This window comes from Tamandua tetradactyla, chromosome 5 (genome assembly GCF_023851605.1).
Source record: "Tamandua tetradactyla isolate mTamTet1 chromosome 5, mTamTet1.pri, whole genome shotgun sequence".
Taxonomy (NCBI): Eukaryota; Metazoa; Chordata; class Mammalia; order Pilosa; family Myrmecophagidae; genus Tamandua; species Tamandua tetradactyla.
The window spans coordinates 12,115,692-12,135,217 of NC_135331.1; the positions used below are offsets into that span (position 1 = coordinate 12,115,692).

Below are 19,526 nucleotides of genomic sequence, written 5' to 3' on the forward strand. Positions count from 1 at the left end.
GGCAGAATTCTCATCTGCTGTGCCAGAGGTCCAGGTTCAATTCCCAGAGCCTGCTCATGCAAAAAAAAGAGAAAGTAATGGTAGAGTTCCTTCAGGATCTGAAGGGGAGCAAAATATACTTTATATATATATACATATGGAACTATTCAAGTTTTCATCTGGGAAACCCCAAGTATTGGGAAATCCCAAGAAAACAGGCCAACCCATGGATTTTGAGGCTTGCTTATGAAGCTTATTTCTGTAGGGGAGAAGTTAAAACCTACCCATAACAAGGCCCAAGAGTTGCTTCCAGGACCCTCTTTGTCGTTTGTTAATGGCTTCCACGCGAAAACGTGGAAATAAAGTATAATAAAATAAACTACCAGGAAACCTCTCTTGTTGTTCAGATGTGGACTCTCTCTCTAAGTCCAACTTTACAAGGAAAATCATTACTCCCTGCTAAAAGTCTGGTCTGGGCACCATGGGATTGACAATGCCTTTCTGACCATAAGTAGGAGAAGAAGTATAATAAAATAAGACATCAGTGAAATCTGCGTTTGAACAAATTCTCCAAGTGATTCTGATGTGCACTAAAATTTGATAATCTTAGCCCTAATAAGATAATGGTGTCAAGCATCAATTATCAATTAGATGAAAGATTAACATTAGGTGAAAGACGAAAAGTTCGCTCTCCTGTAACCTATAATTTCCAGAGGATTCCTAGGCTAGATAAATTGTTAAACCCAGAAGGACCAACCGTTCCAAAATTATTAACTAGTTTCATTCCCCTATCCTTTAGTGTCAACAGCCTTCCTCAACCGAACAGAATGGGCAATACTTAAAGTTCCTTATAGATGTGGGAAGGATCAAAGGAGAAGAAGGAATTGTAACTGACAAAACAGGACTTAAATGAGTATGACTGTGGAGTCACTATACTGATATTTCTTCTAGCCTCCAGGGTTCTGTGGCAGCTAGAAGAAAAGATCTGAAATAGTGGAATGGTAACCTATAAAAACTCTGAAATCCATTCTGTAACTGTTGAAGTGCACTTTGAAAATTATTGCTATTTCTTTCTTTGCCTTATATACATATTTCGCTATTTAAAAAGTTAATAAAAAAAAAAAGAAGACGACGAAGAAGAAATGAGAGAGGGAGAAAGTCACATTCCTTAAAAAGAAATAAAAGTTTCAGAGTGATGCCCCGATGAATCTCAGAGTGATTTGATCAGTAAGTGGAAAAGTATTTGCAAGCCCCCTTAGGGGAATGGTGAGAATGGGGAAAAACTCAACTTCCCCAAGTCGAATTCTTTTTTTTTTTTTAAGCTCAGATACAGCTTCATTCAGTGTTTTAACATGATTACTTTACAATTAGGTATTATTGTGCTGTCCATTTTTGAGCTTTTGTATCTAGTCCTGTGGCACAGTCTGTATCCCTTCAGCTCCAATTACCCACTATCTTACCCTGTTTCTAACTCCTGCTGGACTCTGTTACCCATGACATATTCCAAGTTTATTCTCGAATGTTGGTTCACATCAGTGGGACCATACAGTATTTGTCCTTTAGTTTTTGGCTAGACTCACGCAGCATAATGTTCTCTAGGTCCATCCATGTTATTACATGCTTCATAAGTTTATCCTGTCTAAAAGCTGCATAATATTCCATTGTATGTATATACCACAGTTTGTTTAGCCACTCTTCTGTTGATGGAGATTTTGGCTGTTTCCATCTCTTTGCAATTGTAAATAACGCTGCTATAAACATTGGTGTGCAAATGTCCGTTTGTGTCTTTGCCCTTAAGTCCTTTGAGTAGATACCCAGCAATGGTATTGCTGGGTCGTATGGCAATTCTATATTCAGCTTTTTGAGGAACCGCCAAACTGCCTTCCACAGTGGTTGCACCATTTGACATTCCCACCAACAGTGGATAAGTGTGCCTCTTTCTCCGCATCCTCTCCAGCACTTGTCATTTTTTGTTTTGTTGATAATGGCCATTATGGTGGGTGTGAGATGATATCTCATTGTGGTTTTGATTTGCATTTCTCTAATGGCCAGGGACATTGAGCATCTCTTCATGTGCCTTTTGGCCATTTGTATTTCCTCTTCTGGTAGGTGTCTGTTCAAGTCTTTTTCCCATTTTGTAATTGGGTTGGCTGTCTTTTTGTTGTTGAGATGAACAATCTCTTTATAAATTCTGGATACTAAACCTTTATCTGATATGTCATTTCCAAATATTTCTCCCATTGTGTAGGCTGTCTTTCTACATTCTTGATGAAGTTCTTTGATGCACAAAAGTGTTTAATTTTGAGGAGCTCCCATTTATTTATTTCCTTCTTCAGTGCTCTTGCTTTAGGTTTAAGGTCCATAAAACCACCTCCAATTGTAAGTTTCATAAGATATCTCCCAACATTTTCCTCTAACTGTTTTATGGTCTTAGACCTAATGTTTAGATCTTTGATCCATTTTGAGTTAACTTTTGTATAGGGTGTGAGAGATGGGTCTTCTTTCATTCTTTTGCATATGGATATCCAGTTCTCTAGGCACCATTTATTGAAGAGACTGTTCTGTCCCAGGTGAGTTGGCTTCACTGCTTTATCAAAGATCAAATGTTCATAGATGAGAAGGTCTATATCTGAGCACTCTATTCGGTTCCATTGGTCGATATATCTATCTTTACGCCAATACCATGCTGTTTTGACCACTGTGGCTTCATAATATGCCTTAAAGTCAGGCAGCGCGAGACCTCCAGCTTAGTTTTTTTTCCTCAAGATGTTTTTAGCAATTCGGGGCACCCTGCCCTTCCAGATAAATTTGCTTATTGGTTTTTCTATTTCTGAAAAATAAGTTGTTGGGATTTTGATTGGTATTGCATTGAATCTGTAAATCAATTTAGGTAGGATTAACATCTTAACCATATTAAATCTTCCAATCCATGAACATGGTATGCCTTTCCATCTATTTAGGTCTTCTGTGATTTCTTTTAGCAGTTTTTTGTAGTTTTCTTTATATAGGTTTTTTGTCTGTTTAGTTAAATTTATTCCTAGGTATTTTATTCTTTTAGTTGCCATTGTAAATGGGATTTGTTTCTTGATTTCCTCCTCAGCTTGTTCATTACTAGTGTATAGAAATGCTACAGATTTTTGAATGTTGATCTTGTAACCTGCTACTTTACTGTACTCATTTATTAGCTCTAGTAGTTTTGTTGTGGATTTTTCCGGGTTTTCGACGTACAGTATCGTATCGTCTGCAAACAGTGATAGCGTTACTTCTTCCTTTCCAATTTTGATGCCTTGTATTTCTTTTTCTTCTCTAATTGCTCTGGCTAGAACCTCCATCACAATGTTGAATAATAGTGGTGATAGTGGACATCCTTGTCTTGTTCCTGATCTTAGGGGGAAAGTTTTCAATTTTTCCCCATTGAGGATGATATTAGCTGTGGGTTTTTCATATATTCAAGGAAGTTTCCTTGTATTCCTATCTTTTGAAGTGTTTTCAACAGGAAAGGATGTTGAATCTTGTCAAATGCCTTTTCTGCATCGATTGAGATGATCGCGTGATTTTTCTGCTTTGATTTGTTGATTACATTAATTGATTTTCTCATGTTGAACCACCCTTGCATACCTGGGATGAATCCTACTTGGTCATGATGTATAATTCTTTTACTGTGTTTTTGGATACGATTTGCTAGAATTTTATTCAGGATTTTTGCATCTATATTCATTAGAGAGATTGGTCTGTAGTTTTCTTTTTTTGTAATATCTTTGCCTGGTTTTGGTATGAGGGTGATGTTGGCTTCATAGAATGAATTAGGTAGTTTTCCCTCCACTTCGATTTTTTTGAAGAGTTTGAGGAGAGTTGGTACTAATTCTTTCTGGAATGTTTGATAGAATTCACATGTGAAGCCGTCTGGTCCTGGACTTTTCTTTTTAGGAAGCTTTTGAATGACTGATTCAATTTCTTTACTTGTGATTGGTTTGTTGAGGTCATCTATGTCTTCTTGAGTCAAAGTTGGTTGTTCATGTCTTTCCAGGAACTCGTCCATTTCATCTAAATTGTTGTATTTATTAGCGTAAAGTTGTTCATAGTATCCTGTTATTACCTCCTTTATTTCTGTGAGGTCAGTAGTTATGTCTCCTCTTCCATTTCTGATCTTATTTATTTGCATCCTCTCTCTTCTTCTTTTTGTCAATCTTGATAAGGGCCCATCAATCTTATTGATTTTCTCATAGAACCAACTTCTGGTCTTATTGATTTACTCTATTGTTTTCATGTTTTCAATTTCATTTATTTCTGCTCTGATCTTTGTTATTTCTTTCCTTTTGCTTGCTTTGGGATTAGTTTGCTGTTCTTTCTCCAGTTCTTCCAAGTGGACAGTTAATTCCTGCATTTTTGCCTTTTCTTCTTTTCTGATACAGGCATTTAGGGCAATAAATTTCCCTCTTAGCACTGCCTTTGCTGCATCCCATAAGTTTTGATATGTTGTGTTTTCATTTTCATTCACCTCGAGGTATTTACTAATTTCTCTTGCAATTTCTTCTTTGACCCACTTGTTGTTTAGAGTATGTTGTTGAGCCTCCAGGTATTTGTGAATTTTCTGGCACTCTGCCTATTATTGATTTCCAACTTCATTCCTTTATGATCCGAGAAAGTGTTGTGTATGATTTCAATCTTTTTAAATTTGTTAAGACTTGCTTTGTGACCCAGCATATGGTCTATCTTTGAGAATGATCCATGAGCACTTGAGAAAAAGGTGTATCCTGCTGTTGTGGGATGTAATGTCCTATAAATGTCTGTTAAGTCTAGCTCATTTATAGTAATATTCAGATTCTCTATTTGTTTATTGATCCTCTGTCTAGATGTTCTGTCCATTGATGAGAGTGGGGAATTGAAGTCTCCAACTATTATGGTATATGTGTCTATTTCCCTTTTCAGTGTTTGTAGTGTATTTCTCACGTATTTTGGGGCATTCTGGTTCGGTGCGTAAATATTTATGATTGTTATGTCTTCTTGTTTAATTGTTCCTTCTATTAGTATATAGTGTCCTTCTTTGTCTCTTTTAAGTGTTTTACATTTGAAGTCTAATTTGTTGGCTATTAGTATAGCCACTCCTGCTCTTTTCTGGTTGTTATTTGCATGAAATATCTTTTCCCAACCTTTCATTTTCAACCTATGTTTATCTTTCGGTCTAAGATGTGTTTCCTGTAGACAGCATATAGAAGGATCCTGTTTTTAAATCCATTCTGCCAGTCTATGTCTTTTGATTGGGGAATTCAGTCCATTAACAATTAGTGTTATTACTGTTTGGATAATATTTTCTTCTACCATTTTGCCTTTTGTATTATATATATCATATCTGACTTTCCTTCTTTCTACACTCTTCTCCATACCTCTCTCTTCTGTCTTTTCGTATCTGACTCTAGTGCTCCCTTAGTATTTCTTGCAGAGCTGGTCTCTTGGTCACAAATTCTCTCAGTGACTTTTTGTCTGAGAATGTTTTAATTTATCCCTCATTTTTGAAGGACAATTTTGCTGGATATAGGAGTCTTGGTTGGCAGTTTTTCTCTTTAATAATTTAAATATATCATCCCACTGTCTTCTAGCTTCCATGGTTTCTGCTGAGAAATCTACACATAGTCTTATTGGGTTTCCCTTGTATGTGATGGATTGTTTTTCTCTTGCTGCTTTCAAGATCCTCTCTTTCTCTTTGACCTCTGACATTCTAATGAGAAAGTGTCTTGGAGAACGCCTATTTCAGTCTAATCTCTCTGGGGTGTGCTGCACTTCCTGGATCTATAATTTTAGGTCTTTCATAAGAGTTGGGAAATTTTCAGTGATAATTTCTTCCATTAGTTTTTCTCCTCCTTTTCCCTTCTCTTCTCCTTCTGGGACACCCACAACACATATATTTGTGCGGTTCATATTGTCCTTGAGTTCCCTGATACCCTGTTCAAATTTTTCCATTCTTTTCCCTACAGTTTCTGTTTCTTTTTGGAATTCAGATGTTTCATCCTCCAAATCACTAATTCTATCTTCTGTCTCTTTAAATCTATCTATCCATTGTTTTTTCCATCTTTTCTACTTTATCCTTCACTTCCATAAGTTCTGTGATTTGTTTTTTCAGTTTTTCTATTTCTTCTTTTTGTTCAGCCCATGTCTTCTTCACGTCCTCCCTCAATTTATCGATTTCGTTTTTGAAGAGGTTTTCCATTTCTGTTCGTATATTCAGCATTAGTTGTCTCAGCCCCTGCATTCATTTGAACTATTGGTTTGTTCCTTTGACTGGGCCATATTTTCAATTTTCTGAGCGTGATCCGTTATCTTCTGCTGGCATCTGGGCACTTAGTCAGATTTCCCTGGGTGTTGGACCCAACAGGTTGAAAGATTTTTCTGTGAAATCTCTGGGTTCTGTTTTTCTTATCCTGCCCAGTAGGTGACGCTCGTGGCACAAGTTTGTCTGCGGGTCCCACCAGTAAAAGTGGCTGTGGGTCCTTTAACTTTGGAAACTCTCGCCGTGGGAGAGGTTCGCCAGCCAAAGCGGCTTGGATGAGTCCTACCCGGCCCGGGGGTCCGAATGCGGGGATGGTCGCCGGCCGCCGCAGCCTGAGAGAGCGCCCGACCCCATTTTCTAGTCGGCCCGGGGCGCCAAGCGTGGCAGGAGGGAACCAGCCGCCGCGGCCCGGGAGAGTGCACCATTCACAGCTGGACCGGGGAGTCACTTGTTTGGAAGGGACCCCCCCGGTCACCGTTCTCCGCGGCCTGGGGATTTCTGATCCAATTCTCTCAGTTGGTCCGGGAGGCCGCGCTTGGTGGGGGCGCCAGCTGCCCAATTCTGCCAGCTGGCCGGGGAAGGAGGAGGGGAGGGACTCTGGCCACTTGCCGCCCCGCCCGGGGAAGCCCGCGCCCCTCGGCGATCTCACCGGAGCGGGTTCTCCCAGCCAGTCATCCGTTCCAGGATGGGGTACGCTGTCTTTTTTATCTCTGTCGTGGCTCCGGGAGCTGTTCTGTATCGTTTCTACTCCCCTAGTAGCTGTTCTGGAGGAGGAAAGGTGAGGATGGCAAGGCTGTCGAGGACGGTGGCAGAGGAGCCGGTGAAGGCGGAAGAGGGCATGGTGGTGGTTAGAGAGCCGCTGGAGCAGGAGGAGAAAGGGAAGGATAAGATGGTGATGGAGCGCCGCCAGAGCAGAAGGGGAAAGAGAAGGGCAAAATGGCGGCAGGAGCGCAGCCGGCGGAGAAAGAGGAAGAGGAGGGCTAGATGGCGGCGGGAGCACTGGCGGAGAAAGAGGAAGAGGAGAGCTGGATGGCAGCGGGAGCGCCAGCGGAGAGCCCAAGTTGAATTCTTGATATTCTCACAAGCAGTGTGGACAACCAAAGCTATAGGCTGAGCCCCCAGTCTTGGGGTTTGTTCATACGAAACTTAACCCCACAAAGGATAGGTCAAGTCTACTTAAAATTTAGGCCTAAGAGTCACCCCCAAGAGAGCTTCTTTTGTTGCTCAAATGTGGCCTCTCTCTCCAGGCAACATGACGAGCAGTCTCACCACCCTCCCCCTCTCTGCGTGGGACATGACTCCCAGGGGTGTGGACCTTCCTGACAACGTAGGACAGAGATCCTGGAATAAGCTGAGACTCCGCATCAAGGGACTGAGAAAAACCCTACAATGAGCTGAGAATTAACATCAAGGGATTGAGAGAATCTTCTCCACCAACGGGGGAAGAGTGAAATGAGACTAAGTGTCAATGGCTGAGAGATTCCAAACAGAGTCGAGAGGTTATTCTGGCGGTTATTCTCATGCATTAAGTAGATATCACCTTGTTGTTCAAGATGTAGCGGAGAGGCTGGAGGGAACTGCCTGAAAATGTAGAGCTGTGTTCCATTAGCCATGTTTCTTGATGATGACTGAACAATGATATAGCTTTCACAATGAGACTTTGTGAATGTGAAAACCTTGTGTCTGATGCTCCTTTTAGCTACTATACCAACAGAAGAGTAGAACATATGGAATAAAAATAAATAAAAGGGGGGAACAAATGTTAAGATAAATTTAGTTAAAATGCTAGTGGTAAATGAAAGCGAGGGGTAAGGGGTATGGTATGTATAATCTTTTTTTTCTCTACTATCATTTTATTTATTTTTCTAAATTGATGCAAATGTTCTAAGAAATGATGAACATGCAATTATGTGATGATATTAAGAATTACTGATTGTATGTGTAGAATGAAATGATATCTTAATGTTTTAATTTTTTTTAATTAATAAAAAGAAGTTTTAAAAAAAAGAAATAAAACTTCACTGGACACTACAGGAAGTAACAAGGGCAGCACTGAAAACCGGCACTTAAGGCATTATCATATATTTCCTATGCATTTATTTCAGGATAATTAAACAGCTCTAGTTCAAAAGTCCTTTACAGAATGATTCCAGCTAATAAATGGTAAAGTAATACTAAGAATTCTAAAATCACTATTTTGAAACTCCAAATGCACTGGTTTTCAAAGTGTGGTCAAGACAAACACCACTGGCACCAGCTGGTAACTTGTATCCTAAATTCACTAGAAATGTAGATTCCCTGGTTATATCCTAAAACTTAGAAACTCTGGGGAAAAGGCTAAGAAATCTGTATTAGAACAAATTCTCCAAGTGTCTGATATACACTAAAATTTGAGAATCTCAGCCCTAAAGAAATAATGAAATCAAGCATCAATTAGATGAAAGATTAATATTAGGTGAAAGATGAAAGGTTAATAAAAAACTTTATAACGGAGGGATAAGGCTAAAACCACATGCATCCATTAATCAATCTTATTATTAGAACAAAAATAAGACCAGATATTGTATGCTTCCTGATAAGATGCAAAAGATCATACAGACCCATCTAAGTATTCTTGTCAAAGTTAAAAAAAAAAAAAGGTTGAACCCGAATGCAATGATCAATTTCATCACAAGAAGTATAATGGCCACAATCCTTAATGGTAGAGACCAACGATTTGAAATATGCAACTTTAGAGCCTCTGTTATGTGGGATCTGAGAAGAGAAGAGAGCTCTGAAGGAAGGATTTACTTAGTGAAGTTAATCATCTATCTATTAAAGAGCAGAGTGGACTCAATAAGAAGAAAAGCTTTGCAGACTTCAGATAGAAACAAGTCCTCTGCATGAGATTCCTCTTAAATGGCTGCCCTGTGGTGGTCTGTAGCTGTATGTATGCCAGAAAAAAAATGTTCTTAAAGCTTCTCCATTCCTGTGAGTGTAAACCCATTGTAAGTGGGATCTTTTGATGAGGTTACTTCAGTGAAGGCACGACTCAGGGTGGGTCTTAATCCTTACTGGAGTCCTTTATAAATGGGATAAATACAGACAGCGAGAAAAAAGCCATGGAAGCAAGAAGATGAAATAAAGGAAATCCTGAAGAGAAGGAAGAGAACAGCGAGTGCCACCACGAACCTTGGCAGAGGAGCCCAGGAGGACTTCATGAAGAAAGCATTGCCTTGGTGATGCTTTGATTTGTACATTTCATCAGGTTCAAAGTGTAAACTAATAAATCCTCATCGTTCAAGCAAAAAAAAAAGAAAGATTAAATAAAAAAAGAAGAAGTAAATGGCTAAATCTATAACATGGGTTATGCCACACAACAACTGGTTTCTCCACAAAGCAAGAGCAGGAGGGAAAAAAATGCAGGGGAACTATAAGCAATGTAATGAAGTGTAGATCTTGTTTTGATCCACAATCAAACCAACTGTAAAAATACATTTTTGATGAAAACAGGATAACTTAATTTTGGTGCAGTTATTAGACAATACCAATGAATTACTGTTAATTCTGTGACGTACGATAACACTTTGTCTACCTAAGAAAAATGACATTTAAAACAGCTATATACCAAATATGCAGGAATTAAATTGAGTTTTGTCTAGGATTTGTTTTAAATACTTCAGCAAAGAGCAAAGTACAGATAAAACAAACACGGCAAAATCTTGAAAATCATGGAACGTGAATCATGAGGAAAGCAAATACCTTACCTCTTTCACTTATATCCTCAAACCCAAAGCTGTTCTGTGTTATTACAAATGCACTAATTTTTCCTTTCTATTAAAATAACAGTACTTCCTGAAGTAAAACTGTATCTTATTATCAAATCAGTGCTATACATAGTGCTTGCTTTCATTGTGATACTTTTTTATCATAAATTCACTAGAAATGTAAATTCCCTGGTTATATTCCAAAACTACTGACTTAGAAACTCTGGGGAAAAGGCTAAGAAATCTGTGTTAAAACAAATTCTCCAAGTGTCTGACGTGCACTAAAATTTGAGAAGCTCAGCCCTAAAGAAATAATGAAATCAATCATCAATTATCAATCAAGTGATGAAAGATTAATATTAGGTGATTACTTTTTTATATTTTAACATTTTATATTTTAATATTGCATCATTTTAAGTGTTGAAGACAGCAACACCAGGTAATAATATACGAACACTTTAATATTAAGCACTCATTCAAAACAAAGCACTGAAAGAAACTTTTGTCCCTTAAATTTTTTTTCAAGCTCTCACAGGCCCTATAACTTAGATTACTTTAAATAATCTAACATAGACTTTTCCCCACAGTTAGAAGTGCTCCAAAGAAAATATAAAGAGATCATGCTTATTGAAAAAAAAAAAAAGAAAAAGATAATTTAAATTATTAGCATCCACAAAATAATGATATCTGAAGAAAGTTTCTTCAGTTTAAGAACAAGTGAAAATTCTAATTTTTATCTCAGGAAGGTAATAAGAAACTTTTTAAAATATAAATTATTCTATTTTCTAGTATTTCTCAAATAAAATGCCAACTGATTGTTCTCAATTAACTGGATGGCAAAGAGCATTTTTCAACATTAAGAGATTTCCTTTTACAATAAATGTATTTTCTCTGAAGGTTCTTTTATCACACAAGTATAAAAAATTTAACTAAACAATTAAATCATACTAGATTATACAGCTCCCTCAATTTAAGATGAGCAAACATCCCTCTAATAGAGTTCTAAAATTTTTTTAGATGAGCTGCCCTCCACTTCAAAAGATATTCAGGAATTAGAGAAAAAGCTGTAGGTCGGTATAAACGAAGAAGGTCAAATTCTGGCAAATCAATCTAGCAAACCTTCTTTTCAAACAACACCAAAAAACGTCAGAATTAAATTATTCTTTTTAATGGCACAGAGATATTCAAACAGTTACCCAAGGAGCATTTCTCCTCTGTTTCTGTCCATAAAAATGGATCTGAATACCTTAAGTAATGTTGGTCACTGAAAGTCAATGGAGACTCATTAAAAGTCAAAGAAGCTGAACTACAAATATTTAATTCATTATAAACTGAGTTACTTTCTTCATGCAGCATGCAGATGACAAGCAAACACAGGCAGGATTATTCTCACCTTTACCTGCTCTATATGTCTTGGCTTGGTTCACTGGCATGGGCGTCATGGGTATTGGGTATAAAGGCTTAAGGAAGTCAAGAAAAGAAATTAAGATTAGGTTCTTAGGACAGTAAAAATGCATTCTATTACAGACATGCCTCATTTTATTTTGCTTCAGAGATACTGCATTTTTTTATACAATAAAGGTTTGTGGTAGCCCTGCTTTGAACAAGTCTATCAGTGCCATTACTCCAACAGCCAGTCCTCACTTCATGTCTGTGTCACATTTTAATTAAGGTATATACAGTGGTTTTTTTTAAATATTTAATAGACCACACTTCAGTGTAAACATAACTTTTATGTCTAATATGAAAGTAAAGAATTCCTGTGACTCACTTAATTCAATATTTGCTTTGTGAGGTGGTCTAGAACTGATACCTGCAATATCTCTGAAGTATGCCTGTACTCTCATCTAGCTTTATACCTGCTAGAGACCTAACTTTGAGAAGGCTTCCCAATTCTCTATCATCCATTTAAAAATAAAAATCATATCCACAGCTAAAAGGACAAAGACAAATGACAGTAAATCTAAACCATCTTTCTCATGTGGCTCTTGAACAGGAAACATTATCAGATTTAGGTCCCTATGCTTCCAACACATCATTCCACTGCACGCGTCCTTCCTTCGAATATTTCTATATAGCATCACTGCCTTGAGTCACCACACACCTAAAAGTGGCTTGGTGTCAAATATAAATAACTAAACAGGGTAAGAAAATATCAACTTCTATGACATACCTGCACGCCTGGGCTCACTGGGACTGGATACATCATATTTGGTGCAAAACAAACAGGCTGAGTATAAACTGGAGTTGGCTGCTGATGACCCACCATAGATGGACTAGGTTGTGCTTGAGGCCGAGGCGAAGTTGGGGTGGTAGAAGGCTTTGGCTACAAAAACAAAAATCAACTCTTTTTTTTACGGTAAACAGTTAACCATTATTGCATTTTGAATTCTTTTTCCTAATACTTGTAATCTTCATTTGCTATAAACTAGGGCTTCCTTAAAGATAAAACTTCACAGAAAATAAACTTCCACATATTTGAAATAAAAGGAGGAAAATACTTAGAAGAAATCTAAAGTAAAACTTCTCCAATTAATCAAAAATATCATTAAAAATAGTAGTGCTTTTTAAAGAACTAGAAAAAGCATTAAAAAAAACCAAGTATATTCTTACCAATTAAGTAGAATAATGATAACAGTGTATCTATAAACCCCAGACTCTAGCTGGCCAACCTTTTTCATATTGTGAGACTCAGAAAGATTCAAAGATTTGCCCAAGATCACATCTAAGTGATGACAAAAGAAGAATCTTCTCTATGGCTCAAAAATAGTCACTGGCAGTCAAATGAGAAAAAGGAACTTAATGTACAAGTTATTTAAGCATACAATTAAATTGAGATGTCAGGTGTAGAAGAAGAGATATTACCACTACTGATAAATAAATTTTAGGACTGTATCACTTCAAAGAGTTTAATATTCTTACCTGAGAAAAGGAACGAGGGTTGAACTCCTTTGCATTGGGATTCAATGTTGATTTCCTAACTTGCCTAAAACAGAAAAATACAAAGCCCCAATAAAATATGCATGGAACTTATTGTGTTTTACTAAAATCTTCCATGCCTGACAACTTTAAAAATACTGCTAAACATCAACCAGATTTAAGCAATTTTTACTGGAAGACCATTAATCCTCTTTATTAGGAAAATAAAGTAAACATATTTATCACATATATCTCTCACTCAATCTGACTTCTTCAAAAAAATGGCCAAAGGACAATTTTTTAAGCAGTGTGTGTAATGTACAACTGTTTCTCACAAAGACAATCAACTAGTACGTGAAATGACATAACTATAGCCCCTTACAAAATGTTACAATTCTTAACACATGTTGTCTAGCATGGAGTGTTTTTTGTTTGTTTTCTTATATGACATACTTTAGAAAAATCATGGCTCTACCAAAAATCTTTGCATCAAATCAAGGAAAATAATATTACAATATTAATAATAATATTGTAAGTTCTCATCTTATCAATAACGTGTATTTCAAACGTTCAGCTGTAACTGGATTGTTTGGAAATCAGAATGTTTATATGGTGGGTACATTATGAGGAGAGCCCACAAAGTCCATTTAATTGATAATACATGAGAGGTACAAAATTAAACCTATCTAATCATTAATTAGAACGTTGTTTCTTAGGGAAAACACTATGAATGCCAAGTAGGGATTCGTTTCTCTTTTTGTCACTGGTAGTGCTTAGTACCATAGCAGGGGTGATTACTGACTAGGGACCAGGGGAGATTGGTCTCAAAGGCCAGTTATTTCTCAACTCCCTGTAAATTTTGATAGAAAAGCCATTTTTAATCACAACTAATTTTTTATTTTTGCCCTGGGTACAAAAAAAAGTGGAAGAGGGAAGAGAGGAGACAATTATCTATTTTACTAAAGATGTCATTTGTTTAGACCAGTTGTTTGTAAGTTGATATCTACCTATAAAGCAAACTAAAAGCCTTAAACACCTTTTTAAAAAGTTAAGTAACAGGATGTGCTAAATTCCAGGTTTACTTACTCAGCTGCGTCTTTCTTCTCCTCTTTATCATCTTTCTCTTGTTTACATCCTGGACTAGAAGTCTGAACCCCTTGGGATGTGACCTCAGGTCCCCTCTTGTGCTCCGAGTTAGTGAGTATTGAAGGGGACATACTGGGGCTGTTTGGCTTGCTGCTGCCGCTGGTGCAATTGCTGCTGCTATTCTCAAGGAAAGAATCCTTAGTGCTTGGTTCAATTTTATCTTTGATCAAATCTCTCGATTTTTCTCCCTCTCTATTTTTGTTTAACAGCTGATCCATTGATTCAGAGGGAGAACTTGGTTGTAACTAAAAAAAGGAAATAAATATACTTAAATATTTTAAATAATGCTAGTAAACCATTTTCTCCATAAGCACAAGACAAAGCAATATTATTTCTAAGCATAAAATCTACTGAATAAGGTTTCTCAAACTTTAAGAGTTATGTTTTTATTCCAAGGCAATAATAGCAGAGCATCCACACAACACATCCATAGTTATCTAAGGACACAAATGTCCTAGCTTCTGAAACTAAGTATTTACTGAGTGCCTACCATGATTGTGTCAAAAACTGCATGGAAAATATGAAACTATTTCCATCCTCCTAAAGCTTGTCAAGTGGGTGAGATCAGACATTAATTAAATGTCATAAATGCTATGGTAAACTAGAGTAAAGGAAACCTATACAAAGGAACAGCTTCTCAATAGCAATACTGTCTTGTCTAAGGTATGAAAGATATTTAAGAATTGAGGGGGGGTCTACAACAAAACAACTAGAGCTCATAAACAAATTCAGTAAAGATGGGGGTACAAGATGAACACCAACAAATCAGTAGTGTTTTTACACACTAATAATGAACAATCTGAAGAGGAAATCAAGAAAATAATTCCATTTACACTAGCAATTGAATATCTAGAATAAAATACAAAAGGATATAAAGTTCAGAAATAAACCCTCACATCTAAGGCCAACTAAGTTTTGACAAGTATGCAAAAAGTCCTTGCAATTGGGAAAAGAATAGTCTAATGAATTGAAAGTCCAAATACAGCTGTATTCTGAGGGTGACTCTGACCAGATACGTTGATCAATCAGTCTTTCTAAACCCATAACCAAAGAAGGAAGCCATGGAACATAAGAACCACCGAGAAGACAAACATGTTAATGAAGTAAGTTTCAGGGTTTTAAAATTTGCAGAAAAGAAGAAAGAAATGCTATCACTGACAAGATATTTAAGAGGCTGTATTCCACAGAAGAAAGAAAACAGGGAAAACTGAAGGAAATGACACGAAAAAAAAAGAAGAAAGGGACAGCAAATACAATAGGAAGAGAAGACATGGGGGCCAAATACACGCAACTGCCCTAGGCCAGAGTGGGTGAGAAGCTAAAGAGAAACCTACACAGAAGGAAAGGATCGGTAAAGGTTGGAGACAAGACAACGACTCAGTCTCAGCACAGTAAGCCAAATTTCAATCGCTGAACTTGTAAAGCCTTTGGAATCAGAGCAAGTGCCCTTATGCATCATGGGCACATCTCAAGCTTCACTGCCATCACCAATACTGCTATGAAGTCCTTAACTCAAGTAGTTGAGGTCAAAAGTTGATGGGGGACAACTGAAACAAAGGGAGCCCAGAATAACAATGAGGGCCTTTAATCCTGTGTAGCTTAATTTAATACCTAAATACATCCTGGAATATATTAAGCAGATAATCAAAAAGTATTGGCAAAGTCCTTTGAGGGATGGGAGAAAAAAATATGGAACTATTAAACTTTACTACCAGGGAAAGCCCTGATACTGTGCCAGATATTACGGACACCCAAATCAATAGGCCAAGTCCTTGATCTTGAGGCTTGCTCTTGTGAAGCTTATGCATGTAGCAGAGAAGCTTAGCCTGCCTATAAGTATACCTAAGAGTTGTTTCTGGAGGACTTCTTTTGTTGCTCAGATGTGGCCTTACTCACTTTAATTCCAACTCTGCAAGTGAATTCATTGCCCTCCCTCCTACATGGAACAAGACATGGGGGTAAAAGTCTCCCTGGTGGTACGGGAGATGACTCCCAGGGATGAGTCTGGCCCAGGTGCCATGGGATCAACAATGCCATCCTGATCTAATGGAGGAAAAGAAGTATAACAAATAAGGTATCAGTGGCTGAGAGAGTTCAAATAGACTAGAGAAGCTACTCTGGAGGTCATTCCTTCACAAGCTTCAGTTAGACATTGCTACCTATCATAACTTGTCAAACCCCAACTAAAACCATTCCAGCCAATCCTAAAGAACATCTAGAACAATAATTAAGATTCTACAAAGGTTCCATGCACTAGGGTAACTTTCCAGAAACCTACAACCTATAGATGGATCCCTGGACCAGATAATTCATGAAACCTAGAGGGGTATCTCCCTATTCCATATTACTGACAGCCCCTTCCAACTGAAAAAGTTAGAATGGCCATAGCCCAAATACCCCTAAAGGGTGGGAGAAAGTTCAAAGGTGATGGTGGAATTACACAGAGAAGGTATAATAAATGAATATGATTGTTGAATCATTAAATTGATATTTCATTTACTCTACAGTATCTTAGAGCAGCTAGAAGTAAAAACCTAAAATTGTGAAATTGTCACCCATATCAAACTCTGAAATGTGTTCTACAACTATTTGTTGCACTGTCTTTGAAATTTATTCCTTTTTTGTATATATGCTATTTTTCACAAAAAGGAAAAAAAAGTCGATTGTGACGATAATAAAATATTTATTCCTTCTAGCCTTCAATGCTGTAGAGCAGCTAGAAGGAAAAACTTGAAATAATGGTATGGTAGCCCATGACAGACTCTGGGATCTGTCCTATACCTACTTGTTGAAGAGTGCTTTGAAAACTATTGTTTTTTTCTTTCTTTGCTTTGTATATGTATCATACAATAGAAAAAGTTAAAAAAAAAAAGTTGATGGGGGCATTTAAATGAGTGCAGAGGCAATTTAAATCACAATACAGGCACTTCCTATTTAAATCTCTAGTGAGGGCTACACACATAATAAATCAATTACATAACACAGAAGATTAGGTAGTGGGTACATGGCATTAATTCGTCTTTCTTTATATTATTTGTATGTGTAAACCACTGCTTAACAAAAATTTAAATTAAAAACTTTTTTCCTTTTTGGAGAGAGCATAGGTAGGCTTTGGGAATCTCGCATGACAGGCTAGACGAGACCTCTGCCACTGAGCCACCACTGCCTGGACTAAATTAATAACTTTGAAGAGTACTTATGCTGAATAGTTAAATGTGTTCAAGTATGGAAACAATACATGATACTTTGAATGTCTGAAATAAATAAATAAATACATAAAGCTAACAGCAAAAATTATGATTTTTTTAGAAAGCTAGAACACATGCTGGGGAAGGGTTGCCTTTTGTCTTTTATTCATAAATCTTTTGAATAAATCTTTTGATTCAGCAACTTTTTACAAAAATGACAATCCTCGCCCCCACCCCCACATCCCAAGCTGTTTCAGGATGACTACTTGAGTTGGTTTCAAAACCTATCTCCATATCTACAGTTTACTTAGCAGGTACTGTGCAAAAGAATGAAATAGCCATCAAGGAATGATATGGTACAAAAGTATGAAAGATCCATCAGCAAAGCCCACCAAATGGAGAAACGGTATTATAGAAAAGAGTTCTACCATAACTAATATATTTGTACCATAAAGGGTAAATCTGCACAACTACCTCAGAAAATTGAGGTCTAGTATGTCTTCCACTTGTCACACCAGGTAATGCCTGGACCTTAATCCACTAAATTCTAGCTTCACTTAACAAAGTAATGACACAAATGTCAAATAACTTATGTTATGGCACCTTCAAATGTTAGGATTATAGTCTCTTTAATTTGATATCACTATCATTCTTATCAAATCTAATGATTTTGGGTACCCAAATTAAAGCAGAGCCAAAGTCAACTTTAAGAATGTTCAGCTTTCTGTTCAAGTGGTAACAATGCTTCTAAGTGTGTATATAATGTAAAATCTTTAGTAATTTTAATATTTCTTAAAATTCTAACTGATTGGTCCAATGCAATACTTACCCTAAAATCATTCTTAAATTTCTTTAAATCATCAATCTGTTTTCTATGTTCAGAAACAATTGGTGATATACCTGTAAAAATTAAGAATTTTCAGATACAGATTTATTTCTAACCTCTTTTAATTTAAACATTCAGTATGGGATGTTGGAAATGAAAAGAAAGCCTATAATAAAAATGTTTATTTCAATATACTCATTATAGATTCTGTCATTTCTTAAATGATGCATTTAAATATCAACAATACTAGGCTTAAGACTGGATATACTACTTGCCATTTCTACAGTTATATGTAAAGCATTTTTAAAATTCTACCTTTATTTTCAGCTTTTGAAAAGCTAGGTGATGTCTCATTGGGCTTCACATTTTCTTTATTCCCTGCAGGAGAGTGCTGCCTCTGATCTTGGAGTCTGGAATCTTTTGCTAGAAAATAATTTTTTTAAAAAATTCAAAGTTAGGAGTTAAAAAAAAAAGTGAAAAGGGAAAACATTCAACAATTTCGGTTTTCTGTTTTTTTTTTCCCTTTGTAGACATGAAATACCAATAATTTTACTTACATAGATATTTGTATTTATCACCCAAGAATTTTAATAACCCTGATTAACAACAAATATTCAAGAATATATATGAAATTAATGATACCTCTTAAACAACTAATTTCATTTATATAAAATTTTGAATGCGCAAATACATATCTATGAATAAAACAGAGCATTCTTCATATAATGTGAAACCTCCATCACTCAACTGCACAAAGAACAACAGGAATCTGGAAGCCCTTTCTTACATACCCTCAATAGATGGGGTAACAGCTCTGTTGGATGCAGGACTAGCAGGCGTAGGGGATGCAGCTGGAACAGGCATGGCAACAGCTTCGGTTGGAATAATACCAGGTTGGGGAGAAGCAAGAACTGGCCCACTAGGTGTATTTCCAATACTGTTCTGTCTGGGAGACCTGGGTCTGTGAGTTTTAGGGGATAACCTTGGAACTAAAATAAAGGGGAAAATGATCTGTTACATTCTCAGCTCAAATACCACTCCCTCAAAGAGGCCTTCTTTAAATACTCTCTGCTCCCCATCCCAATTTCTCTTTATTCTATTATCCTGTTTTCTTTTCCAAAGTTTTAGAAAGTGTCATTAGAACACAAATAACTGAAGAATGATAACAACTACTAATACCTTATACAACTGTGGTCTTCCTCCTAAGAGTACTAATTCTGAAAGGCATGAATGGTTTTAAAAGTAAAAGGCAAGATTTTGAATGAAGCTGGAAACGAGATTACCAAGGCAGGTAAATGCCACATTTTGAAATAAAGATAGCATCATTTTCTACTAAAACGTGGGACTGAATGTTTCTTTTTAAAAAGCCTGGGAAAGCATGAAGAAGTTAAAATGGTCATTGCCCAAATATCACTGAAGACTGAGAGATCATCAAATGAGAGGGAGGAGGTGTAACT

General features: G+C 36.8%; 1 protein-coding gene across 8 annotated transcripts in view; it reads right to left on the bottom strand.

Annotated features, from left to right (window-relative positions):
- Positions 1 to 19,526, bottom strand: part of ATXN2 (ataxin 2) — a 192,198-nt gene that overhangs the window by 70,650 nt on the left and 102,022 nt on the right. For 5 of the 8 annotated variants that reach the window (XM_077159865.1, XM_077159859.1, XM_077159866.1 and 2 more), the window contains 7 exons: positions 18,861 to 19,058; positions 18,385 to 18,492; positions 18,073 to 18,143; positions 13,996 to 14,300; positions 12,913 to 12,976; positions 12,164 to 12,316; positions 11,384 to 11,450 (listed from right to left, as the gene is read on the bottom strand). In XM_077159865.1, the coding sequence (XP_077015980.1) occupies positions 11,384 to 11,450; positions 12,164 to 12,316; positions 12,913 to 12,976; positions 13,996 to 14,300; positions 18,073 to 18,143; positions 18,385 to 18,492; positions 18,861 to 19,058 (966 nt within the window). The remainder of the gene's footprint in view (positions 1 to 11,383; positions 11,451 to 12,163; positions 12,317 to 12,912; positions 12,977 to 13,995; positions 14,301 to 18,072; positions 18,144 to 18,384; positions 18,493 to 18,860; positions 19,059 to 19,526) is intronic. The other 3 variants (XM_077159860.1, XM_077159862.1, XM_077159864.1) reach the window with 2 other exon arrangements.